The sequence below is a fragment of the Esox lucius genome, chromosome 13 (genome assembly GCF_011004845.1).
Source record: "Esox lucius isolate fEsoLuc1 chromosome 13, fEsoLuc1.pri, whole genome shotgun sequence".
NCBI lineage: Eukaryota > Metazoa > Chordata > Actinopteri > Esociformes > Esocidae > Esox > Esox lucius.
Window position 1 is genome coordinate 26,757,550 of NC_047581.1, and position 19,340 is coordinate 26,776,889.

General features: G+C 44.3%; 1 protein-coding gene across 1 annotated transcript; it reads left to right on the top strand.

The window, feature by feature from the left end:
• Window positions 1-3,082: 3,082 nt before the first annotated feature.
• On the top strand, window positions 3,083-19,331 carry myo1ha (myosin IHa). The gene is made up of 33 exons (XM_029124564.2): window positions 3,083-3,108; window positions 3,309-3,469; window positions 6,853-7,014; window positions 7,660-7,775; window positions 8,092-8,290; window positions 8,480-8,560; window positions 8,786-8,965; window positions 9,072-9,170; window positions 9,325-9,438; window positions 9,682-9,753; window positions 9,953-10,072; window positions 10,171-10,238; window positions 10,348-10,453; window positions 10,895-10,975; window positions 12,685-12,776; window positions 13,049-13,143; window positions 13,235-13,281; window positions 13,488-13,568; window positions 14,595-14,700; window positions 14,837-14,954; window positions 15,144-15,257; window positions 15,334-15,410; window positions 15,490-15,558; window positions 15,924-16,008; window positions 16,133-16,295; window positions 16,395-16,478; window positions 16,614-16,707; window positions 16,791-16,846; window positions 17,321-17,456; window positions 17,671-17,741; window positions 17,926-18,023; window positions 18,283-18,382; window positions 18,691-19,331. Exons 2-33 carry the CDS (start codon window positions 3,464-3,466, stop codon window positions 18,715-18,717), a joined length of 3,117 nt encoding a protein of 1,038 aa, XP_028980397.2. The 5' UTR covers window positions 3,083-3,108; window positions 3,309-3,463; the 3' UTR covers window positions 18,718-19,331.
• Window positions 19,332-19,340: the final 9 nt, after the last annotated feature.

The window sequence follows — 19,340 nt, forward strand, 5'->3', positions numbered from 1 at the left end:
TTTGACCACAGCTCAGGATCACCAGGCCCTCAAGACTCGTAGCTGTCCCTGTCAAAAGTCCTCCTGAGTGGGTTGCAGATCAAGTAGCTGACGATACCTGATGATTTTGATTGCCACTCCGCTGATCATTCCTCCCCCCGATTGTCCCAGTCCTTGTCTATCTGGTCATCCTGCTGACTTGGATTGTTTTAATGACTCCAGACACAACCCACATGCATTTATTATTACAATTTGTACAGCCAGAGGACTGGCCACCCCTCAGAGCCTGGGTCCTCTCTAGGTGTCTTCCTAAGTTTCGGCCCTTTCAGGGAGTTTTTCTTAGCGACCTTACATCAACCCTGTTGTTGCTTGCTGTTTGGGGTTTCAGGCTGGGTGTTTTGTAAAAGCACTTTGTGACAGCCTCTGATGTAAAAAGGGCTTTATAAAATACATTTGATTGATTGATGGTGACCATTATGAAGTATGTGCAGGCATCCCAACTCTCCCGGAAGTTACGGGAGTCTCCCGCATTTTAGTAGTGTCTCCCTGGCAATTTCTTCAAGTCATGTTTTCTCAAAAACAAGTTTTGAGCCATATTGGCGTGGAGGCGGGGCTATATCTGGGCATTGAATTATCGCACCGGATTAGCCATGAATCACCATTATAAGGTGAAAATCATAGTCTTTCCATGCACTGCTTTCCCAATGCAACCTGTCGATTTTTAAGAATTGTATAAACTAGGCTAAACTTTCATCAATATCTGTCTCTGACCATGGCAACACTGACGTCGACGCAAACTGTGAATAACAGTTTATTATTCTGTTTAAATGTACACATTTATTATATTATTTTCACTCATTAACATCACGCCAAGTTTGAAGATTTTGTTAGACACCATTAACTAGCCTTAAACTGAATAACGTTTTTTATTAAGTTTACCTCCACCACAAATAGCATCTATGAACTTTATGGCTTTTGCCACTGCCCGTTTTAACAGTTTATTAGACATTCGTGAATGACATTGATACAATAACTACAGTATCATAAGTGACGATAACTGATTTTTTGTCAAGTGAAAAGACAAAAGAATCGTGTAGCCAGCGAAGTGTTTGTCTATCCTGAACAAATCCAGAGACATAATTCGTAAATCCCCAAGAAATAGTCGCAGTATGGTAAACAGTTTCTATTTAGGCTTCCCATAATCTACAAGGTTGTGGCCAGCGAGATTTTTGTCTATCCTGAACAAATCTTATTTTGCCACTGGCCGTTTTAACAGCTATTTAGCCATTTGTGAATGATACAGTATCTATCAATATGGGTGATGATAAAAGCCATAATTGAAATGTATAAGGCAATATAGTTAACAATCTAGTCTGTGAAAAAGAACAGACAAGAATTACATTGGAACGGACATTAAACATAACATGTACATACAAGATTGTTAACTATATTAACTTATACAGTTATATTATGGCTTTTATTTTGAAAAAGACTGAGTTAGCACTGCTAGCATAACATCCTGCTGCTAGAAGAACGGTAATGAAGCCTCGTATGGCGGTCACTAACGATAACTGACTTTATTGTCAAGTGAAAAGATGAGAGAATTGTGAAGCCAGCGAAGCGTTTGGCTATCCTGAACAAATCCTAATATAAACCAGAACCGTTTTATTTTAGGCTTCCTATTACGTAGCTACATAAAGTAGTAGCCAGCGAAGTTTTTTCTGTCCTGAACCTCAGGCATATGGCAAGACGTTTTAATATTTATTCGCTATATACTTGACTATCCGGAATTAACATGACAGATATCAACACCGTAATTCTGACTGGTCACAATGTAATTAGGACTAGATTGATTCAAGATATCTGTTATTCAAAGATATCAGCAATGACCTCGCTCAAAATGACACTCGACACGTTACACATCCCAAATGGAAATCGAAGATATCTGTAATTTAGTTTTGACTAGTCAAAATAATAGTTGCAGATATCTCAAACTTCATTATGACTATTTCGAATTGTTTTGCATGACGTTTCTCATGCGAGTCATGAGATCATATTGGCCCAGCAACGCATTTCGGTGTTAGCAGGAATGTTGGTTTCAGTTGTGGATAGAATAGTTTAAAAATGTCATAAATAAAACAAACTTATCATCTGGGATTATAGTTTTTTGTATTTCTTTTATAATCGACATTTTAAAGAAAGTACATTTTCTGTATTACTTGCTAAAAGTGCCTGTCATTCACTCCCTGCAGCCTTAAAAATTCTGTCAAAAACTAGAACTGACATGGCGGCTAATGCTTGGAAGAGTAATAACGTGTTTAAATACAAGCAAGCCATCACTCCCGCCCCTGACTCATGCACTCCAACTACAGATATCCGCAACGTAATTTGCTTAACAAAAACCAAGATATATGTAATTACATTTTGACTAGGCAGAATGAAAGTTAAAGATATCTCCAATTTGAGATCTCCAATCAAAATTCTAAGTTCAGAAGTAGCTCCAAAACCCGCTACCTGCGACCAATAATTTCTCACCCGCGACACTTGGAAAAGTAGCCCAATTTTGGTGAAAACCGCAGATATGGCAACCCTGCTGTTGCACTGAAGGCATTATTCTGGTGAGCACCTGCTAAGCGATCCCAAGCAATGAATTTGACTGGGTTTACGTGTTTTGAGACGTTACTGAAAAAAAGTTCTTCCCATCCCTTTGCTACAGAAATCCTATAGGTATTCCCCCGGACTAACGACAATCCAGGTCTGGTTTAATAGGCTGCCTAAAATTAGTTTAAGGTTTCTGTTGCGGTACACTGTTGAACGGATACGACCTGACTTGGTCATGTGAGAAGTGCATTAAGTACCACCGTTTTTGCTGCAGCAGACATACCCCTGTGAGACAGGTGGCAGTGTAGAACTATAAGTAGTTTATATGAGTAGTTTATAATTAGCCTGAAATGCATCTGCATAATCAAAGATCAGTTACGGGACTTATGCTATGGCAGTGAAATTCAGAGTGGTAGTGGTGATGCTGTTGCGATGACACACACACACTAGATGACAGAGACTTTGAGGAGGGTTGGATTGTGTTTCTGAATCTTTGTGTTACAACCCTTCTAGCTGGTAGACACTCAAGTAAGTACTGAATAAGATCTCTCTGTTCCTCTACCACCACCCCACCACATTAAAGATACATTAGGCAGCAAAGGCCGCAGTGCCCCGAGCCGGCCAGGACAATCCAGTGGTGGAAGAGTGGAGCACACAGGTAGGCAGGACACCTCCACTCAGCAGACACCAATAACCCCGGTGCTACATCATCTCTGATGTTTCTATAGTGGCTACAGAGGACTTCACTGTCAGTGATCCACAGTGACGACCTGGGGGTGGGAGTATAGGAGAGGCTGCACACTAGTGACATAGCCCTGGTCCAGCAAGAGGGAAGGAAGTTGGCTACTGGAGTTTGACTAACTGACCAATACAGATTTTGAGAATGCAGGTATGGTTCCAATTTACTGAAACTTACCATTTTGTCTTTTCAGAGCAAGTATGGCAGTCTTTTATCTTTTTGTATATGACAGACAGCTGTTAATATATGATTTTCTTCTTTTGACCCCAAAAGAGAGTTACCCAACCTTAACAGTAGAAAGTGTGTACTTCTATTCCTGCAAAAACATTAATTGACCAATATAGTCACTTTTGGGGCTCACTGTTTTACTGTGTTTTGTCAGTAGCGTGCCCTGGGTGGAGGCTCGCCTTGTGTTAATGGGGTGTAACAGGATCGTACCGGTCAGGTGAAGAGATTGTCCGCCACGCCGCTGCGTCAGAATAGAAGAAGGGATGCAGACTCATTCCATCCTTAGGAGACAGATAGGTTTTCCTGGTTCATTAGAGCATGCATAGGAAAACTCTTTAACACATGCTGCTACCGACAACAGGCATGTACATTTTTCACACGCAGTGTTGGGGAACGTTACTTTTAAAAGTAGCTAGTTACATTTCCCATAAAATAACTAGTTTTGTTACTTTGTTACTTGCTGTAGTACGTAAGGCATTAAGTTACTTAATGACTTTAAGATTGCTATATTCACGTGTTGGTCACTTATGCCCAGAAGCACACATTTAATAATTACGTAGTCAGGTATTGTGCAGTCAGTGTCAGACACCAGCATACGACATTATCAGTCATTAATCATTATACAGCAAGGGTGACCAATCCTATCATCTCAAGTATTCATATACCACACTGAGAAACAATATTTGCATCTAGTTCTTTAATTAAAAATCTCTTAAATCGACACATTATTTTGTTGTGCAAGTGCCACCACATTTTCAGGACAGGCTTATTCCACAGCCTATATGTACAGACTTCAATACTAGATAGGTCAATTGCAGTGAGCAATGAAGAACAAACAAAAAAACGCTGTGGCCTTGTACACTGATTAACATACATTCTCCAAAAAGAAAACCTTCGGCACATTGCTGTTTGAAAAGGTAGGTGTATCACGGACTTCAGCAGGAAGTGCTGGTGCTGCCATCTTTGCATCCTTTTGTTGCCACTTGCTACTGGAGAAAATAAACGCTACGTAAAGCTACGTTGGTTGCGCTGAGGGAAATTGAGTACCGTGTAATTTATTAGAAAAATTAACTAGTAAGGTATTACTTAAATTAAATAAAACATTATGTTACTCGTTACGGTTTAAGAAGTAATCTGACTACTGTGTTACTTTGCACGCATTACAGCCAACACTGCTCACTTGACATTTCTCACTTAAGTTCAGTAAAGAAAATCTAACTGGTACCTAGATTGGGTCTTGCCAGTCAGTTTGGCTCTTTCATCCATCCAGGCAGCATTGGTTGACACTCTAGACTGAGATGAAAGGGCATCTCTTAATTAAAAGACAATTGGTCATCTGATCTGACAATGAATGGCTGATTAGTTTGCTGACGTAATCCATTTTTCCCCTATTATTTATGGGCTTTGTATCCCTTGACACAATGTTTGAGTCGTGTTTATCTTCTGTTGAATATAGCCCAGATGGAAAAACATTGTTCATTAGAAACACGAGCCTGTCTCCAGTCCACCCAGCTGCATTCCAATTACCTCAGAGATTCAGTGTCTCCTACATAATACAAAAACAGTGAATTAAACAGCAACAGGTAGTTGTAAACTTTTCTGTTAGCGACTTTGTACTATAGCATACATAGGCTCTGTTACGGCGCTGTACTGTAGACTCACATGTCCCCCCTGTCCATGAGTGCACATAGTCTGCCTGCCGCTGCGTTGAGAGATGTTTGTTCCCATGAAAGTAGGGATGTCACAAAAACGCCACAGTACCAACACTACTACCATCACATTGCCAGATTGAATTTGACATCTCAAATGGGGTGCCTTCAATGATATTGTTCACCTGTCTTATTGGCTTAGAGTGGGGCGATACTGCGTTGGTGAGGGTTATTGAGGGGGACACGGGGTGAGGGGTGTTGTTAGGGAGAGAGGTTGAGATGGGGGTTCTGGTTGGGAGGGGGGGGGGCCCTGACAGGTGGAAAGAAATCCTCTCCTCCAACCAGCCCCCACCCCTCATCCATCCAAGGGGCCCGTGTGAGGAGAGTAATGAAGTCCAAATTACAGCACAGGATTGCTTGGAACAAGCCCCTATTGTTCGCCCCCGGGGCACACTAAATGAGTGTCACAGCAAGCAGCGGGACTCAGACCGTTACTGCACTGTTTAGTCTGCCGCGTTGTCTCAAGGCGGCCCCCGTTTCAGAGGGTTCTCAGATCAGACAAATACTGCCCCCGTCACCTCCCTCCCCTGCCCTCATCCTTCCTCTGTCCAACCGCCCCCCCCCCCCCCCCAGTCCCCACTGCCCCCCTCCACCCTTCCTCACCTCAAAATAGGGCAAATCTCCTCCATTGTGTTGCGACTGGCCAGTGTGAAATTGACTATGACGTTAAATGTTTTCTAATGAATAATTACTGAATGGATATGCAGAGGGAATATATGTAATGGATTGTAGACTGCATTTTAAAAACCTTTTTTGTCTCTGCTCCGTGGTATTTACAGGACAAAAACACTTGGCCTTTCTCAGAAGTAACAAGGTCTATGGAATGGGAGGGGGAGTGTGTTGGGGGTGGGGTGGGGAACTAAGGCCTTTGTGTCAATTAGATCCAATGGATTATCTTTTTTAAATGTTTTTAGAGAGTTGAGAATCAAAGGATTTCTGCCTTCCAAAGAAGGAGAAAAAATACGAAACCAACAAAAGCTCTGAAAAAACCTTTGGTCCAAGTGTTGATGTTGAGAATGCAAAACAGATTAATGGAATTTTTCCCAGTCTGCTTACTCAAATGTGCTGCTGTTTTTCGGGTTTCCCGGGTTCCATTTGCACAGGATGAGGAGAGTGTGTTTGGTTGGTGTGTGACCTGTGGTGGCCCATTGGCTACTGGCCAACACCTTCATATATGCTTAGTATCTGTCATTAGCTTCTGTCTGTTGACTATATCTGAGGACAATCCGAGGGCTTTTCTTCAAAGCCCCTGAGACTAACAGATCCCTCATCGCCTCAGAGCTTACATGGTTTGTGGTTTTCTCCTGCTTCCAAGTTGAAGTGACTTGACTCAAAAACCTGTTTACGTCAGATGTTATCTTGAATGTTGGCTGTGAGGTTGATATACAGTTAATATGATGTCATATAAATCATATTTATTCCATTGCATTAATACTTACATGATCCTAGGAGCCAAGGTTATGTATCTTGGAGATCTCTCATGCATCCATCCCTTTTGTTAAGATAAATGTCTGTAAATGATGAAAACACTAGTCTTCTTCTTCAAGTCCTTGTGTAAGGATCCTGTAAATGTTATTTCTGTGTTCTTGGCTGTAGGGACGTAAGGCTCGCGGGGGGAGGGGTTTGCTGGACATGGAGGGGGCTCTGACTGCCCGGGACCGTGTGGGAATCCAAGACTTTGTCCTGCTGGACACCCACACCAGCGAGAATGCCTTCCTAGACAACCTGAAGAAACGCTTCAACGAGGACCTTATCTATGTGAGTTCATAAGTGGCCAACTTAGAACTACCATTTTTCATGGTAGATAGCACAATGTGTCTAGTGAAGTTTTTAAAGACCCTTTTTGTTATTATAGTTAAACGAAAAACGTGCATGCGGTGGACAAAATAACGTAAACAGCTAACAACGTTCCAATCATTGGGCTAATAAGTAATAGGCCTTTCGTTTGCCTTCAGAACAGCTCTAATCGTTCTTCGAATGCGATCTTACAAGTCTGGAACTGTGGTGATATTGCATTCCCTACACAAAGGTGGAAATCTACTTCACACTAAAAAGTTCAATCATAATGTAAACAAGCCTGGATGTATGAAATAGTGAAAGATGATTCATCAGACCATATTACTATTTTCCATTGTACTTTTGAGACTTTGAGCAACAATCCGGTTAATCGCCAGCTTCAACTTGCGACAAAGTCCTCTTGCCGATGCAATATGTCCAGGTTCAGCATATCCTGTCATATTTTTAGAGACTGTGATATGTGTCACCTCAGAGAAAATAGTCCTTTACCACGTGGTGTTTCTGTTATTTTGTCCACCCCCAAATCTGGCAACACTAGAAAACATTTGGCATGTTCTGAAAAGCTATCACCTTAATGAAATAGAAACAACTAATCTCTGAACGCAGACATACATAGGCACCCTGCTAGTGTCAGTCAACCCCTACAAACAGCTGGATATCTACAGTAAAAAACAGATGGACATCTACATGGGCGTCAACTTCTTTGAGCTTCCGCCACACATGTGAGTGTGTCTTTTAGCTGGCCAATGTGTGTGTTTGTGCGGGTCTATATGCAGGTTGTAGTGTTTTTGGGGAAAGAGAGTGTGACAATTCATGGGGTAAGCTCACAAATTCTACATTGATCATTAAGTGTTGACTCTTCTGTCTGACCTCTGTCTGGGGTTCATGAATACCCGGAGTAACGTTCTGTACCATGCAGCATGTACTTCCTTTCTTTCAAACTGTAATGATTTTTTGGGCCTGGCATCGTTGAAGACATAATTAACTGCAGAATGTGAACCCGCACATCACCTTTATACACCCTTTGCATTCCTGTAGTTATGCCCTGGCGGACAACGCCTATCACACCATGTTGGCTGAGGCCAATAACCACTTCATCCTCATCTCTGGTGAGAGTGGTGCCGGCAAGACCGAGGCTTCCAAGAAGATCCTGCAGTACTACGCTGTGAGCTGCCCCAGTGTCTCCCCAATGGACCGTGTCAGGGACCGAATGCTGCTGTCCAACCCCGTGCTCGAGGTCTGATCCGGTTGTTCCCATCACTCTCTGTTGTCACATAACCTGGTCAAGGCTGAACCATTATGCTGGGCCGTGGTCACTGTTCTCATAACTATTAGGTCCCAACAAATCCGGGAACAGGCTGTCTCACATGCTGGATCTCATAGTGGTAAATCACTCAGAGATCCACACCTCTGTGTTTCCCAACAGGCTTTCGGCAACGCCAAAACACTGAAAAATGATAACTCTAGCCGCTTTGGAAAGTACATGGATATCCAGTTTGATATCCAGGTAAGGATGGTTTGAATCTATTTGAATCTATTATAGTAAACAGTCGGCTTGCATATTGTTTATTCTTTTTTTATACTTTTGCTCCACTAGGATTTCTTTTCAGTTGACCAATTCAACTGGGGGCCATATAAAGCTGCTATAGGAATCAGTTTTGTGAATATGGGTCCAGGTCTGGCCTTAGTTCATTTAGACTGATTGATTGTTGGTGACATGCCTGCTCTCCAGGGGGAGGCCGTGGGAGGACACATTCTAAGCTACCTGCTGGAGAAGTCCCGAGTGGTCCACCAGAACCAAGGCGAAAGGAACTTCCACATCTTTTACCAGCTGGTGGAAGGAGGGGAGGAGGATCTGTTGCGTCAGCTGGGCCTTGAGAGCAACAGCCAGCACTACAGCTACCTGGTGAAAGTATGGGCAACCACTGTGTCCACTGATTGGCTAGCTAGAGCTAAGCCAATGGCTGGCTGCCCTGCATCTGCACCTCAGTACAATGTTGACTCACTCTCTCCATCAGGGCCAGTGTGCCAACATGACCTCAGTCAATGACCAGAATGACTGGAGGACGGTGAGAAACGCCCTGTCTTCAATCGAGTTTGACAATGGTGATATACAAGTAAGTTGCTGTCGTATCTTATTACACTAGGCTTTACATTATACTTTTAGTGAGTGAGTGTGTGTGAGTTTGTGTGGGTATGTGTATGTGTCTCTCCAGGCAACTGCTTACAGATACGTGGGTTCCACTTTAACTCTAACTCCATTCCCTTCAGGACCTGTTTGGGGTCATAGCAAGCGTCCTCCACTTAGGGAACGTTCAGTTTGAGAGTGACAACAAAGGCAACGCCAAGCTGAACAACAGCGCAGAGCTACGCTGGGTGTCAACTGTAAGCTCTGTTAGTCCTTAGTCTCCCATCACGTTGTCCTTATTCTCCCTTCATGTTGTCCTTCGTCTCCTTTCATGTTGTCCTTAGTCTCCCTTCATGTTGTCCTCCGTCTCCCTTCATGTTGTCCTCCGTCTCCCTTCATGTTGTCCTCCGTCTCCCTTCATGTTGTCCTCTGTCTCCCTTCATGTTGTCTTCCGTCTCCCTTCATGTTGTTGACTTTGTTTTCTGTGTGATCATCTGTAGTTGTTGGGTGTCAGTGTTCAAGTACTGCAGGAGGGGCTGACATACAGGAAGATAGAAGCCAACACAGATGAGGTGAGAAGGAGTAATGATAGGCTCACTGACTGACTGGATGACTAGCTGATTGGCTGGCTGACTGCTTAACAGTTCATTAATGTGAAGATAAATAATTTATATAACTTATAATGATAAGCCCAGAAACTGTTTTCATTAATGATTTTCAATCTTTCAAGCATGTTCCTATGTTTTGTTGTCTAATATTTTCACCATCCAGGTACTCAGCCCATTCACAGTGGACTATGCCACTTATGCTAGAGATGCCTTGGCTAAAGCTATCTATGGACGCGCCTTTACATGGCTGGTCAATAAAATCAATGAGTCCATGGAGAACAAGGTTAGCAGACACAGTAAGTGAACAACACCTGTCAAGATGAAACAGGAGCACTGGGGGACTGTGTGGCTCACTACTGTTCCCTGGAATCTTTTTGACAGGACTTGTCAAGGAAGACAGTTATTGGGCTTCTGGACATATACGGCTTTGAGGTTTTCTATGTAAACAGGTGGGTGGAACTAAGTTGTGGTGGAACTACGGTAAGTTTTGCAGTAGAAGATAACTAGGCTAGAGTTTAATGAGCACCTTGATTGACATCTTTTGAATGTGTATTGTAGTTTTGAGCAGTTCTGCATTAACTACTGCAATGAGAAACTGCAGCAGCTTTTTATCCAGCTGACGTTGAAGTCGGAGCAGGAAGAATACGAGGCAGAAGGCATTGGGGTACACTGAACCTTTCCTAATATTTTGTTGTTTTCTATTGGATATGTTCTGTCTGGTTCTGTTGTCTTCTATTTGGTCACATGTGTAACTTGGTCATGGTATCAATTTGGTGTTATTGATGTTGTTGCATTCTGCTTACCTGACTACCCAAACTCCTTGCTCCAGCCACACTTCGCCATGCCCACAGCCACACTTCTCCACAAGGAGAACAGGCGCTCAGGTAGAAAAATGGCTGACCTGACTGATCCCAGAAAACTGATGGTTTCTATCTGAAAAAAAGTTGAAATCTTAATTGCTGCTAAAGACAAAGCGCAGACAGACAGATATCTAGTGAGCGATGATGAAGCTGAAGAGTTCAGAGTCGTCAGGTAAGTGTGTGTTCCTGCTGAGAACCCCTCACTCACACAGACCTTCCCATTACTCACTTCCTGTCATCTTCAGTGGGAGCCTGTCCAGTTCTTCAACAACAAGATTATCTGTGACCTAGTGGAGGAGAAACACAGAGGCATCATTTCACTACTGGTGAGGAAAACAAAGGGTACCTCATTCCTATATGGAGTATTATCTAGAGACCATAGAGCTCTGGTCAGTAGTGGTGTATCATGGCTCTGGTCAGTAGTGGTGTATCAGGGCTCTGGTCAGTAGTAGTGTATCAGGGCTCTGGTCAGTAGTGGTGTATCAGGGCTCTGGTCAGTAGTGCTGTATCAGGGCTCTGGTCAGTAGTGGTGTATCAGGGCTCTGGTCAGTAGTGGTGTATCAGGGCTCTGGTCAGTAGTGGTGTATCAGGGCTCTGGTCAGTAGTGGTGTAACAGAGCTCTGGTCAGCAGTAGTGTATCAGGGCTCTGGTCAGTAGTGGTGTATCAGGGGTCTGGTCAGTAGTGGTGTATCAGGGCTCTGGTCAGTAGTGGTGTATCAGGGCTCTGGTCAGTAGTGGTGTAACAGAGCTCTGGTCAGCAGTAGTGTATCAGGGCTCTGGTCAGTAGTGGTGTATCAGGGGTCTGGTCAGTAGTGGTGTATCAGGGCTATGGTCAGTAGTGGTGTAACAGGGCTCTGGTCAGTAGTGGTGTATCAGGGCTCTGGTCAGTAGTGGTGTATCAGGGGTCTGGTCAGTAGTGGTGTATCAGGGCTCTGGTCAGTAGTGGTGTAACAGGGCTCTGGTCAGTAGTGGTGTATCAGGGGTCTGGTCAGTAGTGGTGTATCAGGGCTCTGGTCAGTAGTGGTGTATCAGGGCTCTGGTCAGTAGTGCTGTAATCAGGGCTCTGGTCAGTAGTGGTGTATCAGGGCTCTGGTCAGTAGTGGTGTATCAGGGGTCTGGTCAGTAGTGGTGTATCAGGGCTCTGGTCAGTAGTGCTGTAACAGGGCTCTGGTCAGTAGTGGTGTATCAGGGTTCTGGTCAGTAGTGGTGTATCAGGGCTCTGGTCAGTAGTGGTGTATCAGGGCTCTGTTCAGTAGTGGTGTATCAGGTCTCTGGTCAGCAGTAGTGTATCAGGGCTCTGGTCAGTAGTGGTGTATCAGGGCTCTGGTCAGTAGTGGTGTATCAGGGCTCTGGTCAGCAGTAATGTATCAGGGCTCTGGTCAGTAGTGCTGTAATCAGGGCTCTGGTCAGTAGTGCTGTAATCAGGGCTCTGGTCAGTAGTGGTGTATCAGGGGTCTGGTCAGTAGTGGTGTATCAGGGCTCTGGTCAGTAGTAGTGTATCAGGGCTCTGGTCAGCAGTAGTGTATCAGGGCTCTGGTCAGTAGTGCTGTAATCAGGGCTCTGGTCAGTAGTGGTGTATCAGGGGTCTGGTCAGTAGTGGTGTATCAGGGCTCTGGTCAGTAGTGGTGTATCAGGGCTCTGGTCAGTAGTGCTGTAATCAGGGCTCTGGTCAGCAGTAGTGTATCAGGGCTCTGGTCAGTAGTGGTGTATCAGGGCTCTGGTCAGCAGTAGTGTATCAGGTCTCTGGTCAGCAGTAGTGTATCAGGTCTCTGGTCAGCAGTAGTGTATCAGGGCTCTGGTCAGCAGTAGTATATCAGGTCTCTGGTCAGCAGTAGTGTATCAGGTCTCTGGTCAGCAGTAGTGTATCAGGGCTCTGGTCAGCAGTAGTGTATCAGGGCTCTGGTCAGCAGTAGTATATCAGGTCTCTGGTCAGCAGTAGTGTATCAGGGCTCACCCATACAGTAATAACATAACACGTCCCATAGCTCTGAACCACATGACATGACAACCTTTTATGACCTTGTCACATTTTCAGGATGAAGAGTGTCTGAGGCCAGGAGAGGCCACTGACCTCACATTTCTGGAGAGACTTGAGGAGAAAATGGGGAGTCACCCTCATTTCGTCACGTGAGTGCCACTTGGCCCCCTCCTTTGGCCACAGGCCCCCTCAGCCCCCCCAGCGCTGCGTAGGTGCATGTTAACCACACACAAGCCTTCTCAAGGTCAGATAACAGGGGAACCTCAAACCCCCTTCACTTCAGTCCACTTAACATTCTGCTGACAGGCCTTTTGTCGTCGACCCGCCCTCTGAGTTGACACAATAAGAAGGCCAAGGCTCCGTCTTTAATTGCCTCTCACTCGTCATCTTGCTCTCCCTCTCTCCATCCCATTTACTGCAGGCACAAGCTTGCCGACAAGACGACACGAAAGACACTGGAAAGGGGCGACTTCCGCCTTCTGCATTACGCTGGGGAGGTCACCTACTGCGTTGTGGGTAGGAGCACTCCCAGTGTCCGGTGGCGTGTCACCTGGCTGTCGGCCATCCACCCCTGTTCACAGCTCTCTTCCTGTTTCTGTCTACCCAGGGTTCCTGGACAAAAACAATGACCTGTTATACCGAAACATCAAAGATGTGAGTTCTAGGGGAAGGAAGCAAGGCGGCAGGGAGGAGGAGGGACTCTTTCAACCGGTTTCTTAATTATTTACAATCCTGCAGGCTTTTTTTGTGAATAAAACAGGAGGAGGGGAACACCGTGAATCTAGCCAATGAGGATTAAGTCTCCACTTTGATGGGTGACGTGTGGGTGTGTGTTTAACCCCCTCTCTCCCCCCCCACAGGTAATGCGGGAGTCTAAGAATGCCATAGTCAGAGAGTGCTTTGCCTCTATGGAGTCGGATAACAGGCGGCGACCAGAGACAGTGAGAGCCCATCTAGTTTCCCCCCCCACCTTCTTTATCGTCTGACACTGTTTGTTTTCGTTGTAGACTGCTTCAGGTATGAGGCATTGTGTCGCTGTGTATGGACATGCAGTTTTCAGAGTGACTGAACACTGAGAGAAGCAATTGATGTGTTTACAGTTTATAGAACTTGGATGTAATTTACCTCTGTTACTTGTCATTAACTCTGCCACATGTCATTTACCTCTGCCACATGTCATTTACCTCTGCCACATGTCATTTACCTCTGTCACATGTCATTTACCTCTGTCACGTGTCATTTACCTCTGTCACGTGTCATTTACCTCTGCCACGTGTCATTTACCTCTGCCACGTGTCATTTACCTCTGTCACGTGTCATTTACCTCTGTCACATGTCATTTACCTCTGACACATGTCATTTACCTCTGTCACATGTCATTTACCTCTGCCACATGTCATTTACCTCTGTCACATGTCATTTACCTCTGTCACATGTCATTTACCTCTGTCACATGTCATTTACCTCTGACACATGTCATTTACCTCTGTCACATGTCATTTACCTCTGTCACATGTCATTTACCTCTGCCACATGTCATTTACCTCTGCCACATGTCATTTACCTCTGCCACATGTCATTTACCTCTGTCACATGTAATTTACCCCTGTCACATGTCATTTAGCCCTGCCACATGTCATTTACCTCTGCCACATGTCATTTACCTCTGCCACATGTCATTTACCTCTGCCACATGTCATTTACCTCTGCCACATGTCATTTACCTCTGTCACATGTAATTTACCCCTGTCACATGTCATTTAGCCCTGCCACATGTCATTTACCTCTGCCACATGTCATTTACCTCTGCCACATGTCATTTACCTCTGTCACATGACATTTACCCTTTGTCACATGACATTTACCCTTTGTCACATGACATTTACCTCTGTCACTAGCAGGCTATTACGGTCCGGCAGCCATGTGAATTGGACAGCTGAACTGATCCCAGGCCTGTTTCTCTGTAGGTTGCCAGCCAGTTTAAGAGCAGTCTGGTGGGACTGACAGACATCCTGATGTCCAAGGAGCCCTGGTATGTGCGCTGCCTCAAGTCTAACGAGTCGAAACAGCCAGGTGAGAGGCCCTCCAAACACTGCCGTGGCACCAGCTGGTGGCGCCTTGCGCTTCTCAGCCCGTCGACCGTCGACCGCCATCTTTAATAACCTGCGTGTCCTTCTCCCGGCTTGCTTTATGTGCACACACACTCCAGGACGTTTTGACGACTCGCTGGTTCTGCACCAGGTTAAGTACCTGGGGCTGACGGAGCACCTGAGGGTGAGACGGGCAGGTTTCGCGTATCGGCGCCGCTATGAGGTGTTTCTCCAGAGGTACTCATTTGAATGGAACTTGTTGTCCGGGGGAAGATTTTGCCTTTAACTGAGCTCCTGACATTCATTCAAAGTCTTTTTTAGGGATGGTTTTCTTGCGTTGTAACATGAAACAAACGGGCAACACAATGTAGCGCCTTTCGACGCTGTACGTGTAGGACAGTAAGGTGATGTGTGGTCCACCTCCAGGTACAAGCCCCTATGCCCGGCCACCTGGCCCCACTGGAAAGGACTGCCTGCAGATGGAGTGGAGGTTCTGGTGCGCCATCTGGGATATCAGCCGGACGAGTACAAAATGGGCAGGTCAGTGCAGTTCACACGCTTGGGCAACGGACATTCAATCGGTTTAAACCAGAGTCACCTTTCCATTTCACTGTAGAACCAAGATATTCATCCGCCACCCAAGGACGCTTTTTGCAACAGAGGATGCCTTTGAGATCTGCAAAAACGATCTAGGTAAGGACCGGCCAGCGGAGAGAGGTACAGTTTTTATTCATTTCTGGATATATATCAATGTTATCAATTGATTTTACAGCATCGAGGATTCAGGCCCAGTATAAGGGATACAGACAAAAAGGAGAATTCAGAAAACAAAAAGAAGCCGGTAAGTGACTGGGTGGCCCTGTGTCGTTCACAGGGTAGAATAAGGCATTTTCAACTCCATGATATTGGGTTTGACTCCCAGGACCACCTAAACATAAACAATGTTAGTGTACTTGATTTACAGTGTCTGCTAAATGTCTTATACTGTATGTATTACTGCATTTACAGTATAATGAGGTGTGTATAAACATGACTTAGGATGAATGCTGTGATTTTTTGGAGGGGAAAGATATTGTTGGCAAGCTATATTAATTTGGCCACGCAAAACAAGATTGTAGTCATTTGTACTGTATATCTACAGACATTCAATACATTCGCCTTTTTCTTCCTCTCCTTTGAATACCTGGTGTGTAACGTGTTCGTTAGCCACCAAGATTGAGACATGCTGGAGAGGAGTACAGGCCAGGAAGGAGAAGGAGAGGAGACAGTGGGCCGTCAAGGTCATCAAGAAGTAAGAGGGAGGACCAGATCACCTCAGGAAAATATTTTACTTTAGGCGCTTTTGTAGAATGAATATTGTCAGAGGACAGAGAGCAGTAGTTCTTTTAACGGAAGACCAATTTTTCTCCTCCCAGGTTTATTAAAGGATACATGACCAGAGGGGAGGCAAAGACCACTGATAATTCTGAATACCTGGTTTTCGTCCGACAGAGCTACCTAAACAGGCTGAAAAACAATCTTCCTAAGACTGTTCTCGATAAAACCACGTGGCTGAGCCCTCCACCAGTACTGACAGAGGTTTGCATTAACACTGTCCTTCAACAGCATGACACTGACTGCAGTTATTTTGGATGTTTTGAAGGGAGGTCTCGGTGACATCGTGTTTTACTCCAACAGACATCTGCGATCCTGCGTCAGATCCACATGCGTCTCCTGGTTAGGAAGTATGTCAGAGGGATCACTGCTCAGCAGAAAGCACAGGTATCACCGCCTACCTTTCGGGACCTGTCTTTTAGGTCCTACCATGCCTATGCAGTTATTTGTCACCGCAGAGGTCCTTTAAATCAGAGTGGTACATGTCATTCCGTATTCATTTATCATGCAACCCTCCCTCAGCTTCAACTCAAGCAGATCACCAGTGCAATATTCAAGGGCAAGAAGGACAACTATCCCCAGAGCATCCCCCAGCCCTTTGTGGAAACCAGGATTAGTAAGTACAAGTGATGGTTGATAGTGTCTGTTTGTTTCATGTCTTTTTGGGTTCAATGCTTTTTCACTCTTTTATATTTCCAGGTGAAGAGGACATAAATATAAAGGTCCTGCAGATGATTCGCCATGAACGGATCAAGGTAATCCAAATGTTTTCTCAACCTTAAAAACAACCTTTTACAACCTATTGAAACTAGTGATGGCCATTCGAGGCTTCATTAGTGATATTTTAGCAGCAGGATATTATGCTGGCAGCACTCAGATTTTCTTTATCACAATAAAAGCCATCATTGAAATGTATAAGGAAATATAGTTAACAATCTAGTCTGTGAAAAAGAACAGACAAGCATAACATTGGAACGGACATTAAACATAAAATCTACAGACTAGATTGTTAACAATATTACCTTATATATTTCAATGATGGCTTTTATTTTGAAAAAGAAAATCTGAGTTAACACTGCTAGCATAATATCCTGCTGCTAGAAGAACGGTTATGAAGCCTTGAATGGCCGTCACAAATTGAAACAGTATCAACTGTATATTCTCACTCTTTCTATCACTCCCCTCTCTCTAATTAGCTACTTCACCATGTGTTCTCTTTCTTCCTGCAGTACAGTGTTCCAATAGTCAAATATGACAGGAATGGATTCAAACCCCGACCTCGTCAGCTTGTCCTCACGCAAACCGCTGCCTACATGGTGGATGATGCCAAGATCAAGCAGAGAGTGATTTACACTACCCTGAAAAGTGAGCCTCCAGCATGCTATGTATGGAATGGAGGAGTTTGAGCGTGTTTGTTCACTCTGGCCAAATATATTCAATCTTGTGAATTCGAACTTCCATTTAAGTCAAATGTAGTCAGAAAATGCCCCACTGATACTACTGTTATTAAATACTGCTTATAGAATCTAGTGGTTTCAAAGTGAGCTGACCCACGTGAGTGCGGCTTGCTTGATTGCAGGTGTGTCCGTCAGTCCTTTGAGCGACGGTATAATCATCTTCCACGTTGCAAATGAAGACGTTAAGCAAAAGGTAGGATGTCATCGTCTCCTCATCAGGGTAGCGTGACTATTATTCAAATGACTCTAACCCAGGTACGTTCACAGTGTAAATGTAGATGTAGCGTGGCCGGCCTGGTCCACATAGCGTAGTCTGTGGGAATGTGTCGTCACACGCCCCCCTTGTGCAACTCAATGTGTCCTGACCTCTCCGTCAGGGCGACCTGATAATGCAATGTGATCACCTGTTTGAACTGCTGACCAAACTCAGCGTGGTCGCCAACAAGCAGAACGCCATCAAAGTGGTCCAGGGCAGGTGAGGGATGTGGCTGAGAACAGCATGGATTCTGGGAGTTCTAGTCTGATGTATCAAGTGACCAGATGAGCTAGCTATCAATTTCCAGTAGTTGACATTTTAGTCCGTAGCAAATGTGGTTCTTCAAGAGTAAGAAATCAGGGGGTTCACTTTAAAATGTCATTTCATTCATTTTACCGAAACAACGTTAACATTAAGCGACTGTATTTAGTGTGGTTGTCCTGGATGATGATTAATATTACATGTTGTTGTTTAACAGCATCACGTTTCAGATCCAGGCAGGTAAGGAGGGCGTTGTGGACTTCAGCAGTGGCTCTGAGTCCATGGTGTACAAGGACAGGAACGGCCACCTGATGGTGGTGAGTCATGCTACTGTTGCCAGGTAGCTTGGTCCAAGACTTGGTTGTACCTCGCCAACCTCTATGACCACGTCCTTTACCTGAGACAGACACTGCCTTGTCTGATGGAGGTAGTGTCAGAACTCTGTTAATCAGGCATCAAACTACATGTTTTGGACTGAAACAGAGCGAGCACCTGAGTGTCCATTACGAATTTCCCATTTCATCGCTACTGGGTTTTAAATGTTTTCTGTAATCAGTCCCTGATTAACATGCAGCAGGTATTAGGCATGTGGAGACTGAATAAATGACGTTGGTTCTCTCTCCAGGTATCCACACGGACCAGGGTCCGATGACAAGCAGAGGACCCAGTTGAAAAGCACAGAGTTCTAGACCAGACACATTAGAACCTGTGGACTTTGGCATGAGACCTAGAATTTGATCTTATACAGCCTGATTCCAGATCTTTTTTTTTTGCACATATCACAAACAAATCTACGGTCAAGACAACTTTACGAGACGAACCCTAAAACAAACCTAGAACTTTTACTTTCCTGAAACAGCATTGGTTACAAAAACCCACTGACGCAACATCAATATAATTATTGTAATTTTCTAAGCAGAGCTTTTAAGAAACCCTTCTAATGCACGTATCCTGTCTTGAGTGAACTATGACAAGAATTTAGGAGATCCAGAACACTGAAATCAGGTAAATGGATTTCAGGCACACTTGGATTTTTTATGAATACAAGGTTATAAAGACAAACTTATAGTTTAGTATTTCAGTTATAAACAATAGGTTTTCTTGAATGACAGCAGAAAGCGATCCTTTATTAAATAGTAAATTATATATTTTTGTACTATCAAAGCTTCAGGGTAGGAATTGCATAAGAATCATTAATTTTGCAACTATAAGGCCTTATGTACATCATTTTATACTTTGACTAATACAAATTAAATAAGAAACTCAACAATTCTG